At 57.6% G+C, this 11837-nt stretch overlaps 1 protein-coding gene across 2 annotated transcripts; it reads right to left on the bottom strand.

Moving 5' to 3' along the window:
- Nucleotides 1–195: 195 nt before the first annotated feature.
- RPS6KA4 (ribosomal protein S6 kinase A4) lies at nt 196–11837 on the bottom strand. 2 transcript variants are annotated; one of them, XM_041723326.1, is made up of 17 exons: nt 11704–11837; nt 11539–11610; nt 10631–10849; nt 10423–10538; nt 9751–9858; nt 9445–9525; nt 9253–9356; nt 9002–9152; nt 5943–6107; nt 3709–3840; nt 3396–3529; nt 3222–3315; nt 2473–2646; nt 2198–2392; nt 1700–1859; nt 1322–1485; nt 196–1078 (listed from the first exon to the last, which is right to left on the bottom strand). In XM_041723326.1, the coding sequence occupies exons 1-17, from the start codon at nt 11756–11758 to the stop codon at nt 884–886; spliced, it is 2319 nt and encodes a 772-aa protein (XP_041579260.1). In that variant the 5' UTR covers nt 11759–11837; the 3' UTR covers nt 196–883. The 2 variants fall into 2 exon arrangements, with proteins under 2 accessions (XP_041579260.1, XP_041579261.1); XM_041723327.1 differs by having other exon boundaries at nt 11585–11610; nt 11704–11771.

Below are 11837 nucleotides of genomic sequence, written 5' to 3' on the forward strand. Positions count from 1 at the left end.
CAGAGTTGTCCAAGTACACAACCAAGATGGTTGGTGGGCCCTCCTGCTGCTGGGTGCTGGGGACAAAGGGTATGGTCCTACCCAGACCATAAGGGTCTGTCCTGTCCCTCTTCTCAGAGGCCCTAAGCCCTCTTGGCTGGAAATTTGTTTTGCCCCAAGACCTCTGCACCCCCCCACACACAGATGCCACACACAGCACTGGATGGACTTTTATTTTAAAGTCAAAGGCACAGCCTTTGGGCTGAGGCAGTGACCGTGGATGCCCAGCCCAGACCCTTGAGGCCCTGCCCCCAGCCAGGGGTAGCTATGCCAAGGGAGGCTGGGGGGAGGAAGGGAAGGGACCTCCCCTTTAAAGGGTCGCCTACCTCCTTCCTTAGCCCCAACAGGGAAGAAGCAGGTGACATAAAGTGAGGCAGAGATGCTTCAGGGGTCCCCCAGGGCCTCTCCGTGAACCCCTCAACACAGGTCTTTGGTGGACATAATTGCACAGACAGTCCATAAAGTGACAGCGAGAGGGGCGCCCCCTCCCAAGGGCAGGGCCTCAGGGGAGAGTAGGGAAGAGGTCCCAGTTTCTCCCAGTGGCAACTCAGTGCGAAGAAATGGGAGAAGGAGCCCTTCCCTTCCTGGCTGGAGCAGCCCCTGGGGGAGTGCCTTGGGCCAGATGAAGCACTGTCTTGGCAGAGGCCCCTTCCTCCCTGCATCTCTAACTCTATCTGGTAAGACATAAAAAATTCTCTGCTTATAAAAATACTTCTGCTCTGTCTGGGAGTGGGGTGGGGGAGGGGGAGGGAAGGGCAATCCCTGGGGATGGGGCGGAGCCGATACCGGAGGCTCCCAGGTCACAGCCCCTATGGGGGAAGGAGGGGTCACTGTGGCGGGGGGGCTAGGAGGGCGGCAGGGGGCCGTTCGCTCGTCTAGGGGCTCCCTTGGCGGCGGGGGCCCTGCCCTGGGCGGAGGGCGCGGGGGAGACGCGGCGGGAGGTGGCGGCGCTCCGCAGCTTCTGTTTCCGGCGCTTGGCCAGGGGCGCGTTCTCCACGCTCTTCAGGAAGAAGCCCTCGCGCTTGCCCCGGTTGAAGGCCTGGCAGAAAGGAGGAGGTGAGGGTCCCCCCACCACCGGCCGGGCCTCGACTTCCAGAACCTAGCCTTGGCCCCATCCCACTAGGTCAAGGCCGACGGGACCTCCCCAAGGCTCAGGGTGCCTATCCACCAGGGGCCAGGACTCGGTTCACCTCACCTTTCTGGGCTGGGGGCGTGGCCCCGGAGGCCCCACCCCTCCAGCCCCCCCGCCCCACCCCTGCCTCCCGCAGGCCCCGCCCCTCACCATGAAGGTGGCGTTGAGCCCGGAGCGCACGGCCGGCCCGGAGGACTCCAGCACGTCCGGGGTCCGGAGCGGGGGCGAGGAACGCGCGCTGCCGTCCTGCAGCCATGAGCTGCCTCGCAGCCCCTCAAGTTTCAGCCTCTTGGCCGGGTCCACCGTCAGGAGCCCTGGAGGCAGGACAGGGAAGGGTTAAGAAGGGGCCGCGTGCGGAGGCTGCGTGCGCCCCGGAGAGATCGCGATGGCCCCACTCTCCTCCCCTATCAGTCCGGAGACCAAACATCTAACCCACTGGCGATCCGTGCCTCATCATGACCCCATGGCCGCCCCCCCCCAGCCATGATCTGTGACACCCCTCACCCCCCCACCACCCCTGCTTCGCACCTCGGACCAGCTCCTTAGCCTCCTCAGACACGCCTTGCCAGGCTTCCCCATCAAGGGAGAAGCGGCCCTCACGGATCTTGCACATTATCTCTGCCGCCTGGCTCTGCCCGCCCTGGCCTGAGGCCCCCTGGAAGGGGACCTGCCCCGACAGCATCATGTACTGCAGAGGTAAGGAAAAGAGAGACGGGTCCAGGCTGTAGGGCCAAGCAAGAGAGTCCAAGAGCCTGACTGAGCCCACCCACAGAACCATCCACCAGGCCCATGCGTGATGGTGAACCCTGACTTCCAAGCCCTAATACTCGGGTGCCCTGACCCGGGCATCTGAGCAACTGTGCCTCCATATTAGGACGACTTCTAAACCCAGTCTCAGAATCCTGCCACCCCCAGGAAGATGATCTCTGTCCTCTACCTCGGGGGCGTCCCTGCTGGCCAGCACCAGGAAGCCCTCTAACCCCACGCTGGAGGCACCCCAATCCTCCAGAGGACCCCGTCTCATACCAGAATGACGCCGAGGCTCCAGAGGTCGCAGGATTCGTCGTAGCCCTGCTGCGCCAACAGCTCGGGAGCTGCGTACTGCAGCGTGAAGCAGGGCGTCTGCATGGGCCCCGCGGGGCTCTGCGGGCGCAGCCGCGCGAACCCAAAGTCGATGATCTTCACGGGGGCTCCAGGCGTGTCGTCGGCGTACAGAATGTTCTGTGAGGGCAGCGGGGCGGCAGTCAGAGACCCGCCCTCTGCGCCTCAGCCCTCCCCCGCTGCCCAAGCCCCGCGCCCACCTCGGGCTTGAGGTCGCGATGCACCACGCCCGCCTCCTCGTGCATGAAGCTCACGGCGGACACGAGGCTGCGCAGGATCTGGCTCGCTTCGGACTCGCTGAAGTGCCGCTTCTTGCGGATGTGCTCCAGCAGCTCCCCGCCCCGCAGCAGCTCCAGAACCACATACGTGTGCAACTGCGGGCGGAGCGGTGGGCCTAGGTCACCACCTGGACCGCGGTCCATCGGGACCTGGTCGTGACCTATCGACCCGGCCGGGCTCCACCCACTGGCCAGGTCACGCCCCGAGTCCCAGTCCCTACCGCTATTGAGCCCAGAACTCAAGACCACCCCCAAAAACCACCCGTAGGCCCCACGGCAGGTTCTACCTGCACGGCCTTCTGGGCCTCCGCCCCTCTGCTACCTTAAATCCTGGCCCCCTCCACGCCTTCCTCAAATTCTGTTACCTTGGCCATCCTCGGCTCCGCCTTCCGACTCTCCCGCTCAAATCCCACCTCCCCGCCTGCCACACCCCTAGCGCCCCTACCTACCCAGTCCTCAGGCCCCGCCCACGCTACCCTAGCCCTCTCCTCCTGCTCGCCTCCCCGCCCACCACACCCCCTAGGGCTCCGGGGCCCCCCCTCAGGCCCCGCCCACGGAGCCCGAGACCCACCTCCGGCCCGCCTCCCCACCCGCCACACCCCCCACCCCTGGCCCTCCGGGGGGCAGCCTTCTGAGTCCCCGCATTGTGCCCCAGCCCTAGAAAGCGTCACCTGGTCGTGATGCACATCATGCAACTTCACCACGTTGGGGTGCGACTGGCAAAGCCGTAGGGCGGCCACTTCTCGCTGCGTGTTCGCCTCCAGCCTGGGGGGAGACACGGGGGTCAGCCGGGCCGCCCTCGGGCCCCTCCCCCCTTCCTCCCGGCTTTGAAAGGCCCCGACCACCTGCGGCTGAGGATCTTGACCGCGAACTCCTGGCCGCTCTGGCGCTGGCGGCAGCGGCGACACACGGAGAAGCTGCCCTGGCCCAGCGCGGGCTCCCGCAGGTCCAGTTCGTACTGCTGGAAGAAGGGCGAGTCCTGGAGGCGAAGGGGACACATCAGGGATCCTACCTGGGAACCTTGCGGCCACGCCGCGCGCCGCCTCAGAGAGGCTCCAAACCTCACGGAGGTCACACTATGGGCGCCTGGTGAAGCCAGGTCTGTAATACCCGAGCCCAGGACCCCCACAATCAACTTCCCACCCTGGCCCAACCCACCTGCATCATGGCACTCCTGGCCACCGCTGCGCGGCCTGGCCGGTCTCCAGTGCCAGAAGCTTCCAGCACATCCGTCATCATCACCGCGTTGTTATGATCAAACAGGATAGAGGGCGCCACGAAGGAGTACCCCTATGGAGTGGAGGAGCAGTGTCAGGAGCTTATGGGCATAGGGACTGGAGTTGCATATGGAGCCCCTGAAGGCCCCGACCAGTCAGGAGCAGGGACCAGAGGGAAGACCCTGGACTTAGTGGGTGGCGGAGGATGTAGCTTTGGTATCCTGGTGCACACAAGTATGTGGACATTTCATTCTACCTTGTTCTATGATCACTTGGGTTCATGTTTCCCCACCAGTCTGTGCCTCTACAGTTCTCATCACAGTAAACTGCCCCCTACCCCGAGTGCCAAGGGCATCATCTAGCACAACGTAGTGACCCAGAAAATGATGGATTCAATGCATGAAAGGGCCACAGCCTGGCATCACACACACTTAGCTTATGAGAATTCAAATCCACCCACTGAATACAAAAGGTCTTTATGCCTTCATCTCAAACCAAACATTGGTCTCCTCTGCAAGGGGGAGGGGGGGCACTGAGGAAATACAATGGGGCGATTCAAGGGATTTCTAAGGGCAAGTTTAACAAGTTGTTTTCTCCTAAAAACATAGCACCCACTGCATAAGAATGAAGAATCCACGCTTGGATTCGGGTTCATTGATCTGGCCCCAGGATCTAGGGCCAGATCAATGGCACACCGCAGGCACTCAGTACATATTGTTGAATCATTAAATGAATGAATGAGGGGTGCCTGGGTGACTCAGTCAGTTGGGAGTCCAACTCTTGGTTTCAGTTCAGGTCATGATCTTGGGGTGGTGGGATTAAGACCCGCAGCAAGCTCCACACTCAGTGGGGAGTCTGCTGGAGATTCTCTCTCCCTCTCCCTCTCCCCATGCACCCCTAGGCTCCTGCACTCTCTGTCTCTCTAAAAATAAATCTTTTTTAAAAAATAATTAAATAAAAAGTAAATGAATGAATGACAGTAACCACTGATTCACAAGAAAGAACTTTTTCAGAGCTGCAAGACAATGGGGGTACCTGGGTGGCATAGTCAGTAAAGCATTAGACTTTTTGGTTTTGGCGCAGGCCACAATCTCAGGGTCATAGGATCAAGCACCCCATCAGTCTCTGCACTCAGCGTGGAGTCTGCTTGAGACTCTCTCTCCTTCTGCCTCTGCTCCTACCCCCCCACTGCAAATAAACAAATCTTTAAAAAAAAAAAAAAGAAGAACTGCGAGATAATGGGTAGAGGGTTGTTCCAGCACAGCCATCATTGGGAGAGCCTCAGAGAGAATGGACCCATCTACATTTGATATTGGCCTGTTCTTATTTCATATTTATGGGCCACATCCTACAGGCCAGGTCCCCATACTGGGCAAAGGGACAGAGAAATTAAACACAGTCCCTACTTTCTGGGAGTTTCCAGACCAGTCTCAGTAACGCAGTTAGGGTACAACCGGACAAAAGTGCTTAGAAGGAAGTGCTATCTACAGGGGACTGGTGCACAAGGAAAGGGCAACCCAGAACCAGGGCAGTGGGAAAGAATTCACAGAGGAGCAGCGTTGCACAAAGAGGCTTGAAAGGTGAGGGGGAGCGTGCCAGGTGGGCAACTGTGGGGAAGGTACTCCAGGTGGAGGGAATTGAACGTGCAAAGGCACGGACGTGTGTTTGGGAACCTCTGAGCAGTTTGTAGGTGCTAGAGCACCAAGTGGGATGATGGTGAGCGCTGAAGCTGGGGCACTGAGCAAGGACCACATTGTACAGAGCCTTGAATGCCAAGGAAAGGAGTCTGGCCTTGTGCAACAGGCCTAAGCTTCTAAAACTGAGTGCAGGGGGCCTGTGCTTCCACAAATGTGAAATGGTTTGTCAAGGGACATACAAAACCACAGTATAAACATGGCATCTCTTTCTAGTTGTCCACTGAAGCAACTGAATAGTTACAAAAATATAACAATAAAGATATATGGAGTGGAAGAGAAATTAACATGAAATTTAAAGATAAACTATGAAATTCAAAGACATAGCCTGCCATGGCAGTCTGTACACCAGACAACTCCAGGTACCCACCAGTGGACAGGGCCTGGGGGAGATGCTGAGTCCTGCTGAGTCAGCCTGGGCCAAGGCTGGCAGCAGTATCCTGTCTCCATGGCACCTGTGGTTCTGTGAGCTCTCACTCACCTGGAAGATGCGGGGGTCCCCAGGCGGGGGGCTGCCAGGGGGTGAGTATACAGGCTCCAGCCGAGTAAATTCCTCTGCAAAGTTGCCTACATCCAGCTCCGAGCGGATCTGTGGTCGGAATGGGGCTGGAACTTTCCTGGCAGCCAGAGCAGCCCAATCCAGACCCTGGAGAGATGGAATCAGAGACTGGGAGTGAAATGTAGGAAATGAAAACCCCCATCTGCTCAGGCCACATTCACTGGGCAGCTCCTCAGTGAGGCAAGGGTCTATATGGCATTTGAGTGGAAAGCTGTTTTCCTGCCTTCCCAGCTTGTGTTTTCTCCCTCTGATAAGAGAATCCTTATTTCTACCACACTTTTGATAGCACTGGCATGCAAAACAAATCTCTTCCTCCAACTGGACTTAAATCTGAGAGGGCATGGGCCTGGAACCACTAGGGACCTCCTGCAGAAAAGCCAAGAGACAAAGAAAGAAATTCTTAATAACATAAATCCAGCACCTGGATGCAGTCTTGCCTGAGGTCAGACCACTTTTCCTTGGACTTTTCACTTACGGGAGCTAAAACATGCTTTTTTATGTTTCATCTATGGTGGCAGAACCTGTTTGTGGCCTCCCCAACTTCCATACTCCCCATCTTCCTTAGTACCATAGCCCCGATGTTATTACAGAAAGCAATGTATGCAACTAAAAACCATTATTTTACGAACTTCCTTGCACTTCAGTGCGACCCATGATGACCTGCAAGCAAAAATTATGAGAATCCAGAGAAAGAACCTCAAGAGGAGGGTGAACAGGGCAGCCCGGGTAGCTCAGCAGTTTAGCGCCACCTTCAGCCCAGGGCGTGATCCTGGAGACTCAGGATCGAGTCCCACATCAGCTCCCTGCAATGGAGCCTACTTCTCTCTCTGCCTGGGTCTCTGCCTCTCTCTATGTCTCTCATGAATAAATAAATAAAATCTCAAAAAAAAAAAAAGAAAGAGGGGATCCCTGGGTGGCTCAGTGGTTTAGCACCTGCCTTCGGCCCAGGGCTTGATCCTGGAGACCCGGGATCAAATCCCACGTTGGGCTCCCTGAATGGAGCCTGCTTCTCACTCTGCCTGTGTCTCTGCCTCTCTCTCTGTCTCTGTCTCAAATAAATAAATAAATAAATAAATAAATAAATAAATAAATCTTTAAAAAAAAAAAAGAAAGAACTGCCAGAGACAGCAATTTTCTTCTCCCTCTGCCTGTGTCTCTGCCTCTCTCTCCCTCTCTCTCTCTCTCTCTCTCATGAATAAATAAAAATATTTTTTAAAAAGGAGGAGGGTGAACAGCTGGCATGTGCCCAGTTTGCCCTTCCCCTCCTTTTTGCTCCTGATTTCTGCCCAGATGACAGCCTAAATGGCAAGCACTTCAGCAGCCATTTTGGATCACAAGGCAACCCTGGGACCAGAGACTCCTGGGTGGCTCAGTGGTTGAGCATCTGCCTTCAGCTCAGGGTATGATCCCAGATCTTGGGATCAAGTCCTGCATTGGGATCCCTGCATGGAGCCTGCTTCTCCCTCTGCCTATGTCTCTGTCTCTCTCTGTGTGTCTCTCATGAATAAATAAAAAAATCTTTAAAAAAAAAGAAGAAGAAAGGGGCTTGTATTCATGAAAACACCACAGCAGCCCTGGCCTGCCAAGCCTACTATGTCAGAAAATACATACATACATACATAAACCTCTATCTTTAAGCCACTGTTCACTCCAACCTCTATTCTTAGCAGCCAAACTTATTCCAGGGATATCACCATTTTGAGTTGGACTTCTTGTCACTTGCAGCCAAGAGGCCTGATCTGGGCTTGAAGGCCCAGGATCTGGCACCAGGACCTCTGCACTACTATCACCAAAGAGGCTGTCTTGAGAGAAGGGGGACTGCAGGGAACACTTCTTGTGAGTATCAGGCCCTGAAGACCTTAGGGCCTCTTCCGGTATTACTGTTGGTCAAGCCATTCCCAGTACCCCGGGCCTGGCATGTGCTCAGAGTGGCTCAGGGAATTCACTTCAAGAAACTGACACTGCTCGGCCACTTCCCCCACAGAAGGACAACTTCACTATGAAGACTGAGATTCCTGTCCCAGAAAGCATCTCCGAGGGACCTTCCAGGCAGGCACTCAGTGAGAAGATAGGAGATGGCATTCACAGCAAGGGTAACCAGGTGCCCAGCCCACGGTAAGTGCCCATAAATGAGCACTTTTGTTACGATGCCAGACAACTGGCAAATCGAATGCCCACAGGTAAATGCAACACACGAGTTAAGGACATGGGCTTCAAATCAGCCAGACCTGGGTGTGGATCTGAGCTCCATCACTTCCTGGCTGGGTGACCTTGGGCAAATTCCTTAACCTCCCTGAACTTCAGTTTCCCCATGTGGAAAGACAGCAATCATCAAAATGGTTCTAAAGGTTACATGAAATGATGCAAGCAAAGAGCCAACACACAGCAGGTGTTCACCATTACAGGATCCTGCTGGCAACAATGCTGGCCATGCACAGCACCCAAGCCAGTGAGGTCTCACTAAGAAGCAGAATTCACGCTGCACTGCACTCTAACCTGTGCGTGCTCTTCACAGGTGAAGAAAACCCCAGTGACTGACCAACTGTCCATCTGAATCACAGGCACAAAGACTGTACTGAGGACAAAGAACAAAATGCCTGGGTGGGTGCTGAGAGTGGCAAGTGTGACTTTTAGTACTGGTGTGAGCCAACAGGGGACTGACCTGCAATGTGTCTCCAGCTCTACACTATTTCCTGTACAGTCTGGAGAGGTCACGCCCCTTCTCTGAACCTGCCCAGTGAGGGGACTGAGGAAGCCATCCTCAAGCCCCTGCCAGCCAATGAACCTGGGAAAATTCTTTCCCCCAGGATCACATCTACCAAGTTTCACGAGAGACAGAGAAAAACTGGCTATCTGGTGGTTTTTCTAAAGCAGTTGAAATCAGTGGGTCTCAGACCATCCCTCCAGTGTCCCTCAACCCAGGGCAGCAGCCCACTCTGGGGGTGTGCAGAGACACGTGGGGGAAGAGTCAGGAGTCTTACCTGGAAGAAGGGGTGGTTCTTGACTTCCTGTGCCCCCTGGGGCCCTGCACCCAGTCGCTTCTTGGGGTCCTTGCAAAGTAGCCGCTGCAGCAGGTCCTGTGCCACAGGCCCGATCCGGGGGGGGAAGGGAGGGGAGCACTTCAGGATCCGTCTGGGAGGATTGGGGGGGCGTCAGGGGCAGCGAGCCCCCTCCCCAACCCTGCCCAGGCCCCTCACTCTCCCTGCCCCCTTCCTTGTCCAGCCCCGCTCACCGGGAGACCTCTGCCTGCGTGTTCCTCTCGCCCTCCAGGGTGAAGGGCGAGGCCCCCGTCAGCAGCTCAAAGAGAAGGATGCCCAGACTCCACCAGTCCACAGCCTGATGGGGTAGAGCCAGGGAGTGAGGGCCCGTGGCCACACCTGCCTCACCCCACCCTCAATCCCCACCCACTCCCCTGCTAACCCACCTTGCCATGCCCCGACTTGCTGCGGATAATTTCGGGGGCCATGTACTCGATAGTGCCACAGAAGGAGAAGGTTCGTTCTTTCTGGGAGGGCAAGAGGACCCATTTGGACACCCAGCAGTCCCCAAGGCTCGGAGTAGGACTCGCTGGACTCATGAGGGTTGGAACACAGGGAATCTCCTGAAGGCAGGACCTAGACCTGTTTACCTCTGCCCCGCAAGAAATGCAGAGCCTGGCATGGAGCAGGAGGACAGGAAGGTGAAGGCTTGAATGGGGGTGCAGTAGGCAGAGAGACTGCCCTTCGCTCACCTCTTCCGTCAGGAACTCCTTGCTAAGCCCAAAGTCTGTGAGTACGATGTGGCCCTCGGAGTCAAGCAGCACATTCTCCAGCTTCAGATCTCGATAGATGATACCCAGCTGGCAAGAGCAAAAGGAGCACTGAGCCTTCCTCCCCAACGCCCCTACCTGCTATGGTGACCAGGCACCAAGACCCCACTCAGGATAAGGGAGCCCCCTACAGGTGGGGTCTCCAGTACAGGAGTGGGCACAGGGACCAGGATGGGAAAAGCCATTGAAGATGTAAAAGCAAGGAAGGAGGACACCATGGGAACAGGCCCCAAGGCCCCAGAGGGAGGAAAACCTATGTGAAGAGCCCCATTTTAAGAAGGCCTTGGAGCCAAGGCATGAGGTCTCCATTTGAGGAAGTTCTGTGAGCATGGCCCCAGGAGGTAGCCCCGAGTTCCCTGTCAGAGGAAAGTCCCCTGGTTGAGGAGGTACCAGGGGAAGAGATCCCTCCCCAGGCGGCACTAAAGCCTTCCTTCCCAGAGGCCCCCTGGGGAAGTGGCTCCAGTCCCCACCAGGACCACCAGTCCCCCAGGAAGCCTGAGAGAGTGCAGCTCAAGGCTGCTGTGTTTGGAATCCCCTTACAAGGCCCGGACCCAGTTCCCCTGGCAACAGCCGGGTGGCCAGGTCCTCACCCACCTTGTGCAGGTGTTCCAGGGCCAGCACAATCTCACCCCCATACACACGCACTTCAGCCTCTTTGAAGTGCTGGCGCTGGTAGAGGTGGGTGAACATCTCGCCTCCGTTCACATAGTCTGGGGGGTGGAACAGAGGTTGGGCAGCAACCCTGATGGAGCAGCCCCACCCGCCTCCGTGGCCCCCAAGGTCGGCAGGGGCCCGCCCTTACCCAGGATGAGGTGCAGCTTGGCATCCGTCTGGAAGGCGTAATGCAGCGTAACCAGGAAGGGGGCCTGGCGCACCAGTTCTAGCACGGAGCGCTCGGTGCGCGTGTGCTCCTGCGTCTTGGCACGCTGTACCAGCGCTGCCTTGCGCAGCACCTTCATGGCATATAGCTTCCCTGCATCATGCCCGACTGCTTTTCGCACCAGGAACACCTTCCCATAGGCTGTGGGAGCAGTGAGTGAGCGGAGGGGAGACTGTGAGCAGAAGGATGGTGCAGACTGGTGGGGGTGATGCCAACCCAGAGAGTGTGCAAATTGGGGTAAAGAGCTGGAGTGAGAGGCAAGTGTGCAAAAAGCTGACAGAACATTCTAAGGAAAAGCTGCACACAGCCCAGGAGGGCCAACAAAACCAAGGAGGAGATCTGCAAACCAGGCTGGAAGGTATGCAACTCCAGGAGGCCTGCAGTGCAAGGTAGGGGCAGATCACGGGCAAACCTGGGGCAATCAGACACATGCGGGGGGATGCAAAGTGGACAGGGGAAGGATGTGCAAACCCAGGCCGGGGAGTGTGCAAAGCTGCGAGTGAGCAAAGCAGGAGACCAGACTCCCATATGCACAGGGGAGGAGGTGTGCAAATCACTTGGGAGGGCTGCAAGCCCTGGAGGGTGTTGGCAAATCCCGGAGGACCTTGCGGGGAGGAGCAAAGTCAATGTGGAGCAGCGCGAGTAGGCATGTCCCTGGGAGTGGGCATGCAAACCCTGGCAGGGCAGGGCGGGGCAGCCAAGGCGGGCTGAGCCGGGAAAGGGTGGGGGGCATTGCTGGAGGCCTGGCCCAGGCCCAGGCGGGTGCGCCACCGCCAGGCCCGGGGCACCAGGCCGCCAACACCTGCCCTGTGGGGGTGCGGAGTCCTCACCTCCCGTGCCCAGCACCTTGAGCAGCTCGAAGTTCTCGACGCTCACCTTCTCCTCGTTCCCGGTCAGGTTGGCTGTGGGCACCGGAGGCGAATGAGCGCGGCCGGCGATGCCCCTCCCCGCCGGCGGCCCACCCGGCCCCGCGCCCCGGGGCCACCCCACCCCACCTTCGGTGATCCGCAGCTCCACAGCGCAGCCCTCGTCCTCGTCCTCGTCCCCCATGGCGTGCGGGTCGCCCGGGTCCCCCGCCGCTCTGCTCCGGGCGGCGCCGGTTACATGGCGGCTCCGGCCGGGGCGGGCG

This window comes from Vulpes lagopus, chromosome 11, assembly GCF_018345385.1.
Source record: "Vulpes lagopus strain Blue_001 chromosome 11, ASM1834538v1, whole genome shotgun sequence".
In the NCBI taxonomy this organism is placed as follows: Eukaryota; Metazoa; Chordata; class Mammalia; order Carnivora; family Canidae; genus Vulpes; species Vulpes lagopus.

What these genes read in the sequence shown, in the direction of transcription:
- RPS6KA4 (XM_041723326.1), bottom strand. Translation starts at nt 11,758, where the DNA reads ATGGGGGACGAGGACGAGGACGAGGGCTGCGCTGTGGAGCTGCGGATC. An exon ending in ACGCAGGCAGAGGTCTCCCG is followed by an intron (nt 9,153 to 9,252) that starts GTGAGCGGGGCT and finishes CAATCCTCCCAG; the next exon opens with ACGGATCCTGAAGTGCTCCC. An exon ending in ATCGCGACCTCAAGCCCGAG is followed by an intron (nt 2,393 to 2,472) that starts GTGGGCGCGGGG and finishes CTGCCCTCACAG; the next exon opens with AACATTCTGTACGCCGACGA.